General features: G+C 33.2%; 1 protein-coding gene across 1 annotated transcript in view; it reads left to right on the top strand.

Annotated features, from left to right (window-relative positions):
• Positions 1-19,270, top strand: part of CPPED1 (calcineurin like phosphoesterase domain containing 1) — a 136,370-nt gene that overhangs the window by 87,574 nt on the left and 29,526 nt on the right. The window contains exon 3 of the mRNA XM_031944403.1: positions 7,562-7,984. Coding sequence (XP_031800263.1) covers positions 7,562-7,984 — 423 coding nt within the window. The remainder of the gene's footprint in view (positions 1-7,561; positions 7,985-19,270) is intronic.

Below are 19,270 nucleotides of genomic sequence, written 5' to 3'. Positions count from 1 at the left end.
AGAACTTACTGTTTGATAAAAATTGCTGGGAAAATTGGAAACTAATATGGCAGAAACTAGGCATTGATCCATACTTAACGCCGTACACCAAGATAAGGTCAAAATGGGTTCATGACCTAGGCATAAAGAATGAAATTATTAATAAATTAGAGGAACATAGGATAGTTTACCTCTCAGACCTGTGGAAGGGGAAGGTTTTTATGACCAAAGCAGAACTAGAGATCATTACTGATCACAAAGTAGAAAATTTCGATTATACCAAACTGAAAAGTTTTTGTACAAACAAAACTAATGCAGACAAGATTAGAAGGGAAGCAATAAACTGGGAAAATATTTTTACAGTCAAAGGTTCTGATAAAGGCCTCATTTCCAAAATATATAGAGAATTAACTCTAATTTATAAAAAATCAAGCCATTCTCCAATTGAAAAATGGTCAAAGGATATGAACAGACAATTCTCAGATGAAGAAATTGAAACTATTTCTAGTCATATGAAAAGATGCTCCAAGTCATTATTAATCAGAGAAATGCAAATTAAGACAACTCTAAGATACCACTGCACACCTGTCAGATTGGCTAAGATGACAGGAAAAATAATGATGATTGTTGGAGGGATGTGGGAAAACTGGACATTGATTCATTGTTGGTGGAGTTGTGAACTAATCCAACCATTTTGGAGAGTAGTTTGGAACTATGCTCAAAAGTTATCAAACTGTGCATACCCTTTGATCCAGCAGTGTTACTACTGGGATTATATCCCAAAGAGATTATAAAGAAGGAAAGGGACCTGTATGTGCACCAATGTTTGTGGCAGCCCTTTTGTAGTGGCTAGAAACTGGAAACTGAATGGATGTCCATCAGTTGGAGAATGGCTGAATAAATTGTGGTATATGAAAATTATGGAATATTACTGTTCTGTAAGAAATGACCAACAGGATGATTTCAGAAAGGCCTGAGAGACTTACACGAACTGATGCTAAGTGAAATGAGCAGGACCAGGAGATCATTATATACTTCAACAACAATACTAGATGATGACCAGTCCTGATGGATCAGGCCATCCTCAGCAACGAGATCAACCAAATCATTTCTAATGGAGCAGTAATGAACTGAACTAGCTATACCCAGAAAAGAACTCTGGGAGATGACTAAAACCATTACATTGAATTCCCAGTCCCTATATTTATGCACACCTGCATCTTTGATTTCCTTCACAAGCTAATTGTACAATAATTCAGAGTCTGATTCTTTTGTACAGCAAAATAATGTTTTGTCATGTATACTTATTGTGTATCTAAGTTATATTTTAATATATTTAACATCTACTGTCATCCTGCCATTTAGGGAGGGGGGGGGGTAAGAGGTGAAAAATTGGAACAAGAGGTTTGGCAATTGTTAATGCTGTAAAGTTACCCATGTATATATCCTGTAAATTAAAGGCTATTAAATAAATAAAAAAAAAAAAAAAAAGAAAGAAAAATAAGGACAGATCTGGAGAACGATTAAGAAGAGAAAATATAAGAATAATTGGACTGTTTGAAAAAGAATCTTGTCATAATAATGCAAGAAATAATTAAAGAAAATTGTCCTGTATTGATAGATCATGAGAGGGAAGTAAAAATAGAAAAAAAAATCCACCAATCACCACCTCAATGAGAGCCTTTGTGGCAAACATTATTGCCAAATTTCAAAAATTCCAGATCAAAGAGAAAATTTTGCAAGAAACAAGGAAAAAAATTCAAATAAGCTGCAGTGACAATTAGAATAGTACAGGATTTAGCAGCAGCCACAATATAAGACACGGGTCTTGGAATTACATCTGCCAACAATCAAAAGAACTTTGCTTCTGGCCAAAAATGTCATATCCAGCAAAATTGTCAATTTTTTCTCTCTCTCTCTCTCTCTCTCTATATATATATATATATCAGTGAACTTGCAGATTTTCAAAACTTTCTGTCAATCAAATCCAAACTTAATAGAATATTTAACATATAAGAGCCAATATCAAAGATCAGTGTCGAGGAACTCAACATATACAATTTTTTTTTACATGGGAAATGTATACCATGTTTCAAGATTCACATCATCAATACAGTAGCTGAAAAAAAAGATTGGGGCAGAGTTAAGGTAAAAATAGTAAAATTATGCAAATGAGGTTCAGAGGAAGAATAGACACAGAAGCATTAGAGGGGGAAGGAGGGCTTGTGGTTCTGAAAACCTACTCACTTGAAGAATGGGTTAAATAGGCAACAATATACACACACACACACACACACACACACACCATGAAGGGTATAATATCCTCCAAAATCTATTAAAAAAAAAATAAGAAGGGAGCGATGAGTGCATGGGGAAGTAAAGGGTGAGGGTAGAAGAGAAAGAAAAGATCCATGAGGGGGAGGAGGTGAAGTAATAACAAGACAAGTTAGGAACAGAATTAAAGCAAAAGGGTCAGCAGGGATAGGAAAGGTGTGTGTGTGTGTGTGTGTGCACGTCCATGTGTATATGTGGTGGGGTGAGGTGTGTGTATGTATGTGTAAGTATAAATCTACATAAACATATCCTTTCTTTTTTTTTTTTTTTTTTCTCTGTGGTAATATCTTTTATTCCATTTCATATATACCTATCCCAACCAAGGCTGTCTCCATTGGTCTTTGGAATAATTTATATCTTTAGTTTTTCAGAGATTGTGGAATTCCTTAGTTCTGTTTAAATTTCTGAAATAAAACAAGTATTTTCATAACATAGTATAATAAAAAGAAAAGATGTTTGTTTATTCTGGCACAAATCTATTTTGTAAAATAACTATTCTATATATGATACATAATATAATTATAATAATTATATATAAGCATGATGATTATTAAAAATAATAAATTTATTTGGAAGAACAAAAAGTCAAGAATATCAAAGGAGCTAATGAAAAAAAAATGCCAAAAATGGAGGTTTAATACTATAAGTTCTTTTTTTTTTTTTTTTTTTTTTTTACTAAGTGCCAGAGTTGGAACTGGAACCCAGGTTTTCTGATTCCACATTCAGTGTTTATTTCAGTAAATTACAATGTTTATTTGTCACCAGATTATTTCTGATCCTGTGTTTGCATTTTCCCAACAATCCTTCTATGCTAATGCAAAAACAAACTCCTTATTCTTGAGAGGAAATTTCTCTCTATCAGCAGGCCTCTCAATTCTAAGAATTCTACATATGATTGACACTACTATTTTGGAATAGATAGCTGGAAAGGAATCTCTTCCACAGTGTCTAAGAAGCTGAGAATATGATGAAAATTAGTGGGCTTGCCCATTAAACATATCCTTTCTTAACTATAACCTGCTTGGAGGAGTAGAAGGGGGTAGAAGTAAGCACTTCTAATTGTGGAGAGAGGAGATGCCTCTAGCTTCACTTTAACTCCAGGCCCTCTGACCTGGAACCCTGAACCAAGGGCTCATCCATCCTCCTTCAGTTGCTCCCAGCCAGCAGCTTCCCTACCCCATTGCCTCTGTACTCACAGATGTGCTGGTTTCCTCTCTCCCGGGACAGCATCTCACAGCACAGCTGAGCCTGGTGTTCCTAATCAGCCAAGATTCCCTTGGGTCTTCCTGGAGTCAGGCCCTGACTCCTCAGGCATTCAGGAAATGAAAGTTTCTGGAGTTTCTCCTGACAATCCAGCCAAACCCAGCTCCCCGCTTGCTGTTTCTACAGAGTTAGCCTGTGGCTGGGGTCTTTCTTCAGGTCTTCGTGGTTTGTACCCAGAGGACTCCTATTCTGTCCCAAGTCTTCTTGATTTTTCTCTAGTCTGTATCTGCTCTGAGGAGCAAATTTGTCCAGTTTGTGAAAGAAATCTGGAGAGCTCGAAATTTACTGGCCTACACTGATATCATTCCATAATTCTCCCCTGTTATCATCTTTAAGACAGCCATGATGGGAATCCAGGCTTTCTCATTCTGGCTTGTTAACATCTTTAAGACAGTCCCAATATTTCAGTACACATTCTCATCACTCCTTTACTTCCCCTTCCTTTATAGATCCGTTTGAGTTATAAAAGTTAGGCCCCTTCCAAAATCATATCACAAAATCATCTTTAGATTTTGTGCATGACCTTTTCTCATGAATAAAGGCACCTTTTGATAAAGAGAATGCCATTGTGATTTCATCATATGCTCCTTACACCTTGTGCCTCACTTTTTGAACTAAGAATTGCTTTTTTGACCCTCATCAGTATCACCAGGCCATAGCAAGAGTGTCTGGCACATGTAGGAATTTAATAAATATGTGATTCCTACAGTTGAAAAACAAGAGTTGTACATTTAAAAATTCTGTACATCTTTTATTATGAGTTTCTGTTTATTAACATATGCTTATGTATGCTTTTCTAGCCAAATTAGTTATCTTTTTCTTTTAATTTTTGTTAAGATGATACATTTAGGTATTTCAAAGTGCTGAGTAACATTTATTACAAATCTAATTTATCTTGGAATCAAGGGTACATTATTGAATTTATATGCAGTGGCACCATTCCTGTCCATCACTAGAAATGACAATATTTAAATGTTTATTAACTGGAAATTCTTTTCTCTTAGCATGTCTCTTCTACATGTGTACATGGCAGAACATTTTTCAAGGCATATAACACAGATGGATAAGGCAGACAGGGCAGTATAGGGCAGTGCTATTTCTCTAGAGCCAAAAGACTTTTTTCTCTTAAAACTAAAAGGAAAATTGATCACGTTATTCTTTCTATTTTAGTTCCTATATATAATAACAAATGTCAATCCAGTGAATAACGTAAGTGGTAAATCAACATCCAAATTAGATAAAAATCCAAAATAAAATCTACAAACAAAACTCTATTATCCAAATGATTTGCTAAATGATATTCTTTAGTTATGGTAGCTGGAGATGGAGAAAATGCTGCAAGTCCCCAGGTCTGCTTTTCATGGGAGGCCTCTGTTAGCTGTAGGTGTCTGAGTGATCATGTGTCAGGGAGTTGGAGTAAATTGAAATGGATAGTAAAAAATGTGTTATCAGATTTTTTTTTAATAGAAAAAGTCCCAGCTCTGTTGCAAATCAGAGATATTTCACCAATTTTCTTTACTTCTCAAGAATTCCAGAACAGCGGATCAGTAGTATTTTCTCTTCAGCTAGATTTGTACTATATTTTGGCAAGAACAATATGTGATTCAAGAGACCTAGGTCTTAGTCTCATTTCTGTTCTGATAGCTTTATGACAATAGGAAATATACAACTATGTGCATCTCAACTTTCTTATCTATAAATGGGTTGAACTAAATGCCCTAGGGTTCTGAGAATTATTTAGTAATCAGAAAAACCTACATCATGGAATTATGATTCCTGTGTTTCAGTTTCTATTTTTAGTAGTTCATTGATTTACTAGTTTCCTTCCATTTCCTAAGTGCTTCATTTCATATTTCTTAAAAATATAATTACAATCTTAGAGGTAATTTGACAAAAGCTATTTGAATCTAAGCAAAACTGGTATTGTGATCCTAAACAGATTTTGAAAAATGAGGCAGTGGAAAAAGTTTAAAATAATTTAAATATTTTCATTAAGCTTGACTTGCGATGGATTCTAGAATTGAGTTATTCATTGAGCTGCAATTCCTGTGTGAGAACTCCTAAATTCTAATCTAAGAACACTTTTCACATTTTGTATTTCACACATTAGTTTTTTTTTTCATACCAAATTATTGGTGAAATGTTCCCCCTCCTCTCGAACAGTTCTTTAAACAATTGTCATGTTAATCTGTGCACTGTAACTGCTTTCATTTTAAATTGCTTTAATTAGTTTTTTCCAAGTTTTGAATAGCCCTTTATATTTAAATACCAGTTCTGTTTGTAGTTATTAACTATGCAATAACCAGTTCATGATTTCTCTAATTCCAAGTAGATGTGAAACACCATCATTTATGTCCTTTTAAAATAGAAAAATATAGATGGATAGATAATTTCAAAGCATATTATAGAATAGATTTCCTTTTTTGATTTTCCTAAAAAAGGTTGTTTCCTGAGCAAAATCAAAGGAGAAAAAAATTAATAGGAATAAATGGAAAGTTTCTGCATGGGTTAAACAAAATTAAAAAAAAATAACCTGTAGAAATACAGGATAAGGAGGTTATCAATATCAGGGGACAAAAAGAGATCTGGGCTTTTGTTGACTACCTGCAATCTGACTCAACATTGATGTCATAGTTTTTTTTAAAAAGGCTAATAAAATCTTATATCACATTAAATCGAGAACATGAGATATTCTTCTGTACTCTGGAATATGGTGACTAATACTAAGTTCCATATTATGGAGAATTAAGTTCTTCACAAACGAATAGAAAAAATTCCTTTTAAGATAAGGATTGGGCTAGAATCTCTTTCTTTATATCTCTGAGTTTTCTTTAATTCTGTGAAGTAGCGGTTTATTTGTGACTTATAATGGCTAAGGTGAACATAAAAGATGAACTTAAAATGGAAGAGTATTATGTATCTAGTGAAATGAAGAAAATTTATCATCCTTAATGTGCTTTTTTTATTTGTTTGTTTGTTTTGTTATTGACAGAGATCATTCCTATACCTAAGGTATATATTTGAGGAGTAAATGCACTTTTGGAAGCCACACTAAAACATTTTAGAAACTTCATAGAAGCAATGAGTTACTATACTAAAGCTCCAAAAGGACTTAATTTATTCACTGGGAATTGTTTAGAACAGAATAATTAGCCTCATAATGTAATATTACACAACTACGTACCAATTATATAGTTCTCCCTTTAGAGTTTAATCTCTTAAGAAAATCCCAGATAAATGTAGGCTTTTGATCTTTTACAAAGTCAAATAAGAAAAGAAATTAGCTATATTGAGTAGAAAATACAAATTAACCTTAGTACAAGGAAAATCATGTCACCCTAGAGATTTCTGTCAGTCCTAAAAAAATAAAGGGGTTTTAATTAAGAGAATGTATCATCTCCATATCCAAAAACATTCTTGACTAAGAATAAATAAACTGTCATAAAAAAATACCAATTCAGCAAAGAGAAACAGTTTTATTAGAAAATCACTTCCCCCCAATGAATGGAAACTAACTCTCTCTCACTATGAAGACAAACAGAGGCTTGACTACCTTAGGTCTTTATTAGCCTGTAAGGCAGAACATAAAAGTTTAGAATCACTTCCTGAGCCATATTTTATTTTTCTTGTCAGGATGTAGATTATTTCAAAATTAAATGAACCCTAAGATTATTAGCAGTCAGTTCCTATGGACTTTACAGAAGGGGAAACCAACCAGTTACTAAATTTCTAGGCATGTTGGTTCTAATATTAATTCCTTAAAAATTAGATTATGCTATAACCCCAGTCAATTAGTATTTAGTAAGCACCTACTATGTGGCAGCCACTGTGCAAAGTGCAGGTATGAACAATCTATTAGCTTCCTATTTTAATGACATATTCTTTACAATAAATGCTTTCTGGGGGTCGGGCAGAAGGCAAAAAGTTAAAAAGTTAATTAATACAATTTAAAACCTTTTGTGACTGTTAATTATTCTTCTTCTAGGAACTCCATGGAGAGCAAATCAAACAAAGGATTTAAAGAAAGTTCTTGAGGACATTGACAAAGAAATCCCATTGGTATTTGTCAGTGGAAACCATGACATTGGTAATGTTCCTACATCAGAAGCGATAGATGAGTATTGCCAGACTTGGGGAGATGACTATTTCAGCTTCTGGGTTGGAGGAGTGCTTTTTCTTGTCCTTAATTCACAACTATATGTTGATTCTTCTAAGTGCCTCAACTTGAAACAAGCCCAAGACAAATGGCTTGATACCCAACTAGCTATGGCAAAAGAGAAGATGTGCAAACATGCTATTGTATTCCAGCACATTCCTCTTTTCCTCAAAAATGTTGATGAAGAAGATGATTACTTCAACATAAATAAGCCAGTACGCCTAGAGTTAATGAACAAGTTCACCAATGCAGGTTGGTAGTTTTTGTACTTTTACAATTCTTTTTCTTTATATCTTTTATAAAAATTAAACTGCCTCAGATTTTGAGGTAGTGAAATTTACATCATTGCTGTCCATTTTCAAAAATTACCTAAGTAAGGAGGAAGTATAGTGTCGATTGGAATGGAAACCTGGGATGTTTCTGAGGAAAAATGCTGTCATGTTAAGAACACTAGACTTAAAGTTAAAACATCTAGTTTTCAGTTCTGATTCTACCACTTGGACAATCCTTTCCTTTCCTAGGCCTTAATTTCCTCTTGCTAAAAATGAAGGTAGCATATCTAGAAGATCTCTAAAAGTCTACCAGTTTTTTGATTCTCTTAGATTTAAGCAATAAAACTAAGCTTGAATGGAGACATGCAAAACCCCTATCAGTCAATCACCAAGTTAGCTTTATTCTCTGAGAAAGAAGCTGTAATGGCTTTCATCTTCTGTACAAAGAACAAGTTCAGTCAGTGCAGGAATATACATTCCAGTTTTCACAGATTGCATATGCTTCTGTAAGGAGGCTACATGAATAGATGAGAATTAAGAATAAAACTTTAGTAAGTAGGAAATATAGAATAATGACCTGGGGAGGTACAAAGAAGATATTTAATTCTTAAGTTCTTCTCATAATTAATAATATATTTGATCTGAATCCTTACCTTAATATGCTGTATTAATGTCCCAGTCACAATTGAGTATTTATTTGATAGGGAATAGCAGATAATGGGCTAGCCTTACCAAAAAAATTTGGTAATAATAAAGTATAATAAAAAAGATTTCAGTTAAAAAGTCATTTTAAATATTAAGAAAATAATTACTGTTAAAAGTATATATATAAAAAACCTTAACAAAGTCCTTGTAATCTTTATTCATTAAAGTAGTATTTACTTGTTAAGAGTAATAAGCACTTCTGTATTTGAGAAGATTTTCACATAAAGCAAGCATAATAGGAGACATTTTTCAACTATAGCATAGTTATGTAGTTGGGCAACTTCACTTAAGGTCTTTGAATTTTACTTACATGCTTGAAGTAGTGCAGAAAACCATTTCATTACCAAGTAAATTAAGTATCAAGATAGCATCAAAGCCTCTTTGTTTCATTTTCATAGAGACTGTTTTGCAGTAGGAAATAATGTCAGGGAGAACATTTAATTCCACTGAAATTATTTCTTTCAAATCAAATGTTAAACCATGTAAATGCCATCAGTGTGACTGGTATTTGTTAATGCTGTATTTACGTCTGTTCCCTATTCTCTATTTTTGTGGATCTCCCTTTGATAAGAATAAAAGACCAAATTTCCCTGCAGACCTAATTATTCTTTGTAAGCATAAACCTAATAACTCATCTCACTTTATGAGATTGAAATTTAAGTCTAAGAAAGGCTACCTCTTTCAATGTGCTTTCATATATATTGTGGTGAACTCTTAATAGTCCTGAAATTTTACCTTGGAGAATTTAGAAAGAGGACATCCTTCAAACAGATTCCACATTAACCCTTGATTTTAATTTTGTTAGCTTAACAGATCTCCCCTTTTAATTACTTCCTAAACACTTCCCTGCCCCCTCCCCCCCAAAAAAAGACAATTGTGGGAAAAATAACTTAGGGTTTCATTTTGACACTACTGTGTCCAATAGGCAAAGTACATCTTTGGTTTAGAAATGTAATTAGATGGGTTATAATAATACATGTAAGCATCTATGAATAATTTTTTAAAAAATTGGTTCATAGCAAATTAATTTCAATCCGTTTTGGAAAGCCAGAAGTTTGTGATATTTTATAAAAACTTATTAACTTAAAGACCATGATAAAATTATAGGTGATGATGGCAGATTGTATTTAATATTGCCTCAGACTTTTTCTGAGTAATATTTTTTTCTAATACTATTTCAGTCTCATTTTTCTAGTTGTGCTGAAATGCCAGTACTCAAAAATATGTCAAAAGCTCATCAGAATATTAGGATAGCTTTTAATTATGATAATTGTGTTGTGATAAAACAGCCTTTTAAAGAACAAATCCCTCCCCAAACGACCATGGAGGCCAAACCCAAATCTTTTATAGCTGTCTTAATGAATAATTCTGAATCATTGTGTGGGATGAATAAATGATTTAATAAGGAATACCAATAATCTTCTCACATTGTTGTATTAAATTTTTTTTAAATAAGAGGAGGCCTGTGAAGAGAAGGAGGAAGAAGCATACAATAGGGCAACTGAAGAATGCTGAGATGAGTTTTCTATCAAATAGTGTGAGCTCTTCATGTCTGCAGGTTTCCTTAGTAACAGATATGTTTGCTTCCTACATTTTGGTCTCATAAAAAAACTTCCTTTGTATGTGTATTAAATGTTGTCAAATAGATAGTATAAATAAACAGTTATCATGGCAGGACAGATATATGGTTATGAAATTGCACCAGTTAGATTATATCTTTCTGCCTTGCTTAGGAATAATCAATTTCACTGAATTCACAATTATGAAAATTAGTTTTCCTTTTAAATCACTTGATACCTGTTTTGAGTTCTAAGAAACAGATAATAAGCAATGATGCCCTAATTGTACCTTTGTATTTTCTTTAGTCATTGTATTTTTCCAGCATGCAGTTACTATCTTGAGCAATTAATATGTATATCAATTTTTAAAAACTTAATTCCCCCAAATTACCTTAGCTATTAATGAACATTTCCCCCCAATATCATTTGTGCCTCTTTCTCTTTTCAACATAGTAATTAGAACCATGTTTTGAAGTGCCCCAAGAAAATTTAATAATTACTCCTGCTAAAAGTTATGTCTTTTTTCAAGTAGAAATGGAAAGTTGTTATTTACAGTGATGGTTTTAAAATCATCAAAATTTGGAAAACAAAACACATAGTTTATAAGGTCTAAAAGGTCAAGTCTTTAAAGGCATTTTAAGCCACAAAAGCAGGGCCCAGATCTGGTCACCAGGACAAACTGAGGAAATATTTTCTACTGACCTTCAGAAGGTGAAACCTCCATTACCTGTGGGAATATTTCCCATGCCAAGTCTTAATGAAATCATTCATAGTTCTATACCAATTAGTAAAGATGCTGAAGAACTACCAATAAAGCAGTTCCTAGAAATATTTCATAGGAAGCTCCTTCTCCTTCTCTCCTTCAAAATATTCATTGTAATTTGTAGAAGCATCACTATCCAGTTGTATTGACATAACCCTGCATGTACGGTATAGAAAAACTGCTTAACAAGATCTGTTTATTATTCATATTTTGTCTGCTCTGAAGGAATTCCTCATTAATATATGGCACTAAACTTACATTTTTAACTTATATAACTTTGATTGATTGGCAAACAAGCTTATTTACAAACTTTGTACTGTATCCCCTACATTGATGTTAAAAAAGTTCCTCACCTAAAAACCATGAAGCAAAGTTAGCAACTGTATATTATTGCCTTAGTTTCAAATTCATTCCTTAAGAAAATATTTCAATGTAACATTTTATCAATCTTCACATTAAAAAACAGGGAAAGAATAACAAATAGTCCTTTTTATTTATATTTTCCCAATACAAAGATTCTAGGAGTAAATCTACTTCAGAAATTTTAGCCTTTTGATTTCATTTTCCAAGTTTAGATCTCATTTTCCTGTGGTTAGCTACATTTTTATGTTTCAATTAGTTTTGTATAAACATCATGTTTTAGTCATTTGATGTCTGTATTTCATTCACTATAAACGTACATAAAAGACCGACTGCAGAAGCTACATCTGGTGTGAAGTGATGAATTGCATTTCTCACATTGGAGGTATCCTTAACAGTTGGGCTAATTAAACTTAAAATCATGTCCTTATGATAAATATTTATAAATTGAGAATCTGGTGTTTGTAAATGTGTACTATTATGTTTTGAAATTAAATAGACAACTCTTCCATTGAAAATCAATTATTTTCTTTATTATTTTATTGTTTCCTTCCTACTTTCCTTCCTCCCCCCTAAAAAATCAGTGACTTTTGAAAAGTGCTATTTTTGTTTCAGTTGTTGCAAATAACAAAGGACATAAAAGTACCGATCAGTTCTAACTAGATCAAAACTTAATGAAATGAGAATACAAGAATATTAGCAAGAATCAACATAGTTTTGCAATTATCAGTTGTGTTCAGCACTAAAAATTCTAGTTTGTCATTTGAATAAACATTTTCATATACCAGAAACAATTTTTTTTCACTTACCAAAAATTAGATGTTCATCTTAAGAGATTTGTTGCTCTTCTACTTTGTGAGTGGGTGGGGCCTGGGAGGGGAGCAGACTTCTTTGTCAAAATGATCTGGGTTCCATTCCTAATTCTGACATATATTATCTCTATGACTTTAAGCAAATAATTTAACCTCTATGTTTCCTAGGAAACTAACTCTCTAATACTTTATTGTGTCTCTTAATTCTCAATGCCTAGCAAAGTGCCTCACATAGTCTCTGAGGCATAACAGAAAAAAAAAATAGATGACAAATTGTTCTTTCACTACATATATATGCCTTTGTGTTTGTGTGTGTAGTATATGCATGTAGGTATCCAGTACATGTAGAATTATATATAACACAACAACATTCCAATCCTTTGAACTGACTTAAATTACCTAAAAGGAATCATTTTTAGAGAATAATTTACACAATAGTATACACTTTTAATTTCACAGTTTGGTCATATATTTGTGGTCAAATATCTTGTGGCACTCTAGATTTACTTAGACTCTGAAACTATAACAGCAACTCCCTCATTGTCATGTCAAGAGCATTTTGGGGATATATTAGTGTAGCCAAAAATTAGTTTTCTGAGAATGGTAGTTATAATTATCAGTCAATAAGCCAGCATTTAGTAAGTACCTCCCAGTACCAGACTGTGCAGATGCTCTGCTAAACTCTGAATATACAAAGAAAGCTTAAGAAAAAGTCCCTCTCCTCAACTTGTTCACAGAATTCTTCTGAACTATTGTCAAGGTTCCATATTTACAATATGTATCACAGCATGTATCACAATAGAATCAGAATTTTGTCTCTGAGAGAAGTGACAAGTGGGTTGTTTGATCAATGAATTTTTCACTATTCAGTAATTCAACTATAGGATTGTTCTTTACTCGAATAATTACTTCAACCCTCAACTTCAAATTGCATACTTTCATATACGTAAATAGTACTTGCTTCTCTGTCCAATAGAATATACACTTTGTTTTTCTTAGAGAGACAATAATGAATTTGTAGTGTTCTAACATATTGTCTTGTTCTGTTTCCATTTTGATTATTTGCATTCATATCAAAAAATGCTGGCTAAAGTTAAGAGATTACCTTTAACCATGGATCAGAATAAAAATTAGCTGGTTCAGGCAATAATTTAGACCATGTGCTCATTGGCATGAAACTGCAGTCAGCTGGCCTAAAAGTATGAATCATATTTTGGTAGAACAGGATTCCTAGGTAGGTACTTTGGTAGTTATTTATTACTTAATTTTAAAACATACCATGCCTATCATTTTTCAGTAGCAAAATTAATCATTTCTACTGTTAAGTCATATTAGAGCAAAGTTCTTGGAATAAAAATTCTTATATTTTAAGGAATAAGTTCACAATTGGATTTGATGTCAGCTGATTTGACTGTGTTTCATATTTTGCTATAGAGCTACACATGGTACAGTGAAGATAGTATAGTTTGTAATATAATTTCTATTTATTTTGATTATATTATTACTGCATCTCTCCATTGAAGCCCTACTTCAGTGACTTGTTGTGGTGGGAGGCAATCCTGTGTTTCCAAAGGCTATACCAGAAAAGCAGAAGGTTTCACCTTCCTTATCAGGTTGGAAAGGCTTAAGGTTTAAACCCAGCATCTATCTTAAGAGGCCCCTTGCCTAACCATGTACAGATGAGCATGCCCCCAGAAAATTAGCTGCTATAATAGCTAGCATTCATATGTGCCTACTATGTGCCAGACACTTAAGTGCTGAACAAATATTGATTCATCTAATCCTTGCAATAACCCTGAGAGATAGATATTACTCCCAGGTCACACAGCTAGCAAGTACATTAGGTCAAGTCTTCCTGGCTCCAGACCCAACATTTGCTCTCCTGCACTACCTTACTGCCCACATCATGAACAAGGGGCTGTAGCAAATCTTGAAAATGATTACTAAGAAGAAAAAATTGGGGCCAGCTAGATGGCATAGTAGATAGAGCAATACTCCTGGACTCGGGGAGCTGAGTTCAAATCCAGCTTTAGATACGTAATAACCATGTGACTTTAGTCAAGTCACTTAAATTCCTTCTAAAAGGAAAAAAAAATCTTACTGAGGTAAGGAAAGATTAGAATCTCCATTAAAGTAACAAGGTGCTCTACTCAAAAAATCATAAATCTTTTGAAGTATTGTGTATCACCCTGGGCTTCTTTTTTTTTTTTTTTTACATAGAATTTTCTGTGTATTTGTATATATGTGAATAATTCACTTGCTGCATATAGAATTCTTCTGCCCAGCTGATAGTATTCTTATTTTCATAAATATGCATAACCATCTGTCATCAATGAATACTCTTATACAAATTTAATTTCAAAATGAGATAATAAATTTATTACTTTTAACTCAGTTCTTTAAAAAACAACAACAACAACAAACTCTAACCACCTATTTTTCTTTATGGATTTGTCTACACAGAGCCAATAGCACAAATGTTTTCGAAAAAAAACTTCCTTTGGCATCCTTATACACAATAGCAGCAATGACATTTCCAGGACCATTAAAACACTTTTATGAGTGGGCCCACCTGCCTCCTGTAAACAACCATTTCAGTGGTTCTACTCATCTGAGTAAGTTGTGGAAGCCTGACTGCTTAAAATTAATTATAGAAAGCTCAGAAATGTTCATATTTAAGCATTCAATTCTTTTCACAAGAATTAGCCAGCTGTCATTAGAATGTATGCAGCCAGTTACAAGGGACACCAAGAAAGAGTATTGATAGATCGGAGATCAGTGCAAAGAAAAGCTTTTCAAAAAAGGAATCGATAGTTATAAATAACATTATGTTTCAGATATATGCCAATTGTTTTGCAAATATAGAAGCATATATCAGAGGAAATGTAAACAGTGGTCAAATTTTTTGATGTTTTTCATTTGGTTTTTAGAGTGGGTTGTCGTTATTTTTATTTTGTTTTGTTTTTTTAGCAATAGTCCTGCATTTTCAGTGACAGTATTTTGGATGCCTTCATAAGTAGAACCTCACTGTGCTGGGGAGGTGGGAAAAGGGTTCACTTCATTTCCAAAATGTTGCATAGTTGTTTATCCATGGTTACTGTGCTTTCTCTCACCATCCAAGTAATCCCTATTTATTGGCAAAGATCACAATATCAGAATACAGAAATTATAAACCGGTTGTAATTTTGTCAACTTTTAGAAACTTTTCAATTTATGCTACTGTCACATTGCCATCTAGTCTGTAGATTGCTTTTATTTTATATATACCATCTATAACAAAAAGAAAATCAATTTCAGGAAAGATGGAAGTGATGTCAAGGAGGTGACTAAACACTGTCATTTACTGAATACTACAACTGTGAAGATTGCTGTTGAATTCTGGCTTAAAGGAAAGAGAATTGTGTCGAACTTTTCAAATGGCATGTGAACTCTGTCACTCTGTAGGAGCTTCATGAATTAAGTTTTAACATGGTTCAGAAGCTGATGATTACCTGTCATTGGTTACCCTTACAATGGCAGGCATGCCTTTGTGATATCCTGTACCTGGTTACCAGGTATGAATTTAAATGAGAAGGAAAGGATCACTTTTGTACCTTTTTTTTTTCCCCAGAGAAATTGCTCAAAAGCATTTTATCCCTAGCTTGGAAGTCATTTCATGACTACTTTTATAACAGCCACTTGTAATTCTTTTCTTTACTAGAATTGTATTAAATTTTGAAACTCTCTTTCCCTTAGAGAACACGAAAAGTAGAAGGAAAGGTATACAAAATATTATAAAACTGCTGCCACAGATGTGTTTCTTCTTGAAGCAGTATGGACCTAACCTTCATTAATATGCTAAGAACTTTATTTTGTTATTCACACAATGCTGAGTTCTGTGTCAGGTGTCATATTATGCCTCACAAGACTTTTTGCCTTTCATTTTGGGAGAGAAATATTCATATCTATGAAATCATATTTACATGCAATTTCATTTCTATGAAGTTCATAATATGTACCCCTTGAGCCTTATATGGATTTCTTGTCATTTATGCTACAATTTATCTTATCAGTTTGATACCAAAGTTATTTCCAAGAGACTTAAGGAAATAAGTCCTTAAAGGAATATGTCACCTTGGGATTTCTTTTCCTAGTTATTAAGACTGACATTAACTTATTTAAAGAATCCACATTTTGGTAGCTTCAGAGCTCTTGTATTAAGAAACATTTAGCTATTCAGAGGTAAAATGCTTTCTCCCAACAAGCTCCATCTTTAACATTTTAAAGGACATTTGTTTTCTGTGGCCATATAGACTGCACCTTTCCAGACCTCCTCAAGTATTTTCGGCCCCTAATTCAGATTTCCAGTTTGATACATGAACATTCCATCAGTCAAAACAATCTTTTTAATGAGCCTCTTGTCTTGACAGCTGTGTTTAGAATAGAACTTGGAATCTGTGTATGCTCTGTAATGTAAATCTAGAAAATTGTAGATTTTGGACTTCCAATGGGTTCCAAATTATACTTTATATACAAGCCAGCTATCTTCTTTTACAAATGAAGATTAATTCTGAACTCTAAAAGACTTAATATCTAACAATAAAGAAATGATATTATGGGATACCTACTCAATCACTTTTTTATGGCAACTAGAAACATATATGCTGATTTTAGTGTAATAAAATGTGCTTTCTCTTTAGTCACCTCCTTTCACATTCACAAACAGGTTTGAATGACTATAGCATCAAGGGACAAAATAAAAATCCAAAGAGATTTTGCATAACTTGACTTGTAGCATTAAAATAAGTTAAGCCTGAAAATTATAAGAGCATAATTAAGCAAGGCAGTGTAAAGGCATCGTTGTTATGGTATAATCATACTCCTGGGAATTTTGATGCATGAGTAGAGCAAGGTACTTTTATTCTGTCAGAGTGTAATTATTTCATAAGAATGCTGTCCATTTCCCTGGAGTTTGAGAAGTGTTAGCCTCACTCACAAGAAATGAAAAGATAGAATTTTTTAAAAAAGTAGATGAGGTATCTTTGAGGTTTAAAATATTATAAATAGGAGCTTTTCCTCTGCTTCAGGGTATCTATTGTACAATTGGAACTCCCTCCCCCCACTTCATTGCTAGTTATTTTTTCGGTTTCTTCAATTTTCATTTTTAAATTAAACTGAAAATAAATAACTTAATATTCTCTTTTCTGTTTTTGCACCATGAAGAAATTGTGATTTCCATTTCTCCCCCATTGTGATACTTAAATTGGGGAAAACATTTAAAACTATTTGAATAATAATATTTTTCATCATTACTGCTTGGCATAGAAACAGTCATTATGGAAGTTAGTTCTTAAGAACTTGCAAAGTTTGATAACTTTGTGCTTATGCACAAAAAGAGAATATAAAATACACTTATCAAGCATCTGTACTCTGGAAGGACCTCAGGTAAAACCTCATTTCAACAACTGCTTGATTTTCTTCTGAAAAAAATACAAGAAATAAGAGCAAAAACCATTATGCCTTTAGGCAGTCTGAATATTTAGTGTCACATAGACCAACAATCTGGACAAGTGACTGAATTCACTATCTGAATATTATAATAGAGTTCCAACAAAGGATGTGAATGTAAGATTTCCTAAAATGACAGTTCAGGAAAAATCTGTTCCCATCAAAATTATGCATTTTTTCTTTTTTTTTTTCTTATAGCTTTTTATTTACAAGATATATACATGGGTAATTTTACAGCATTGACAATTGCAAAACCTTTTGTTCCAATTTTTCCCCTCCTTTCCCCACCCCCTCCCCCAGATGGCAGGTAGACCAATACATGTTAAATATGTTAAAGTATATGTTAAATTCAATGTATGTATACATATTCATACAGTTATTTTAACTATGCATTTTTTTCATAAGAACAGGGAAGCCTTACATGTCTTCTTGGCTCTCAGAATTTTCAAAAGTCAGTGATTGATATGAGGTTGTATTTCATCAGATGTTGTTTAACAACCTACATATTTGGCTGGTACACTATAATCCAAGAAATTTTGGGTTTAATACTATTGAAATGCAACTACTAGATTCCCCTCACCTGAGAATGGTGCAATAAATAATCCATTGAAGAGCAAACATTTTCTCAGTGTGTGATCTCCTTTGAAATACCTTTAGCACAGAGGAAAATTATGTTCTCTTTAAGACTAGTAGGAAATTTAAGTTTATTAATGCTCTAGGATACTTCCAAGTCATTTACAGACTTAAAGTAGTCCTAAAGTATTTTACTTCCTGGGTCTAAATGCTTTTGTTCAAATATTTCTTCATAATTCAGTGAGCCTTGACATATAGCACAACCCTATTACCACCAAGTAGGCCATATTCAACAATTACTGTTGCCCAACTGTGGCATCAACATTTTGATGCCAGCCTGCTGATGACTCTCACAGAACTTTAGCTGGTCCTTGGGGACATATTATCCAATAGTTGGCCTTTCATTGTAGTAGAACGTGTCAGCACTTGTGGCATTATGGCCATAGAGAATTCAGGATTAACTTCAATGATTCAATGAACCAGCAGAGTAGCACGTTGTTGGGAGTTTTCAAAATAATCAAAAAGTTCCAAATTTCATGCATTTGGAATTTGGTTTTCAATATTTCAGACTGCAGTGGTCAACTAGCTGAAGATCCATTTGAAATTTTTTTTTTTAAACATTTGTTGTCTCATATGTTAATGAAAGAGAAGAAAATGTGCAAAGAGAAGGAAGGTTATTCATAAATTCTAGACTTAGCTGAGTTTATTCCATGTTATCTTAGATGACTCATACTTCCTTTTGCTCTCTTAAGATCCTTGAGGAATCAAAGGGCAGAGATTTATACTTGTAAATCACCTATGCTTGTGAGACCCATTTTTCCCCCGGTAAAGTAAATAATAGCATTCTAGCAATCCAAGTCTATTCTAACCCCAGTGTAGTATGACAGGGCTATTAGTAGATTCAGCACCAGTTCCAGGTACTTGATTAAAGATTTCTATTGAAGAATATCAAGCAAGCTACTTTTGTTTCAGGAGCTTTGATATCAGTAAAATGCCAGGGAGCACAA

Source organism: Sarcophilus harrisii, chromosome 1, assembly GCF_902635505.1.
Source record: "Sarcophilus harrisii chromosome 1, mSarHar1.11, whole genome shotgun sequence".
NCBI lineage: Eukaryota > Metazoa > Chordata > Mammalia > Dasyuromorphia > Dasyuridae > Sarcophilus > Sarcophilus harrisii.
This window is presented reverse-complemented; position numbering and strand designations above follow the sequence as displayed.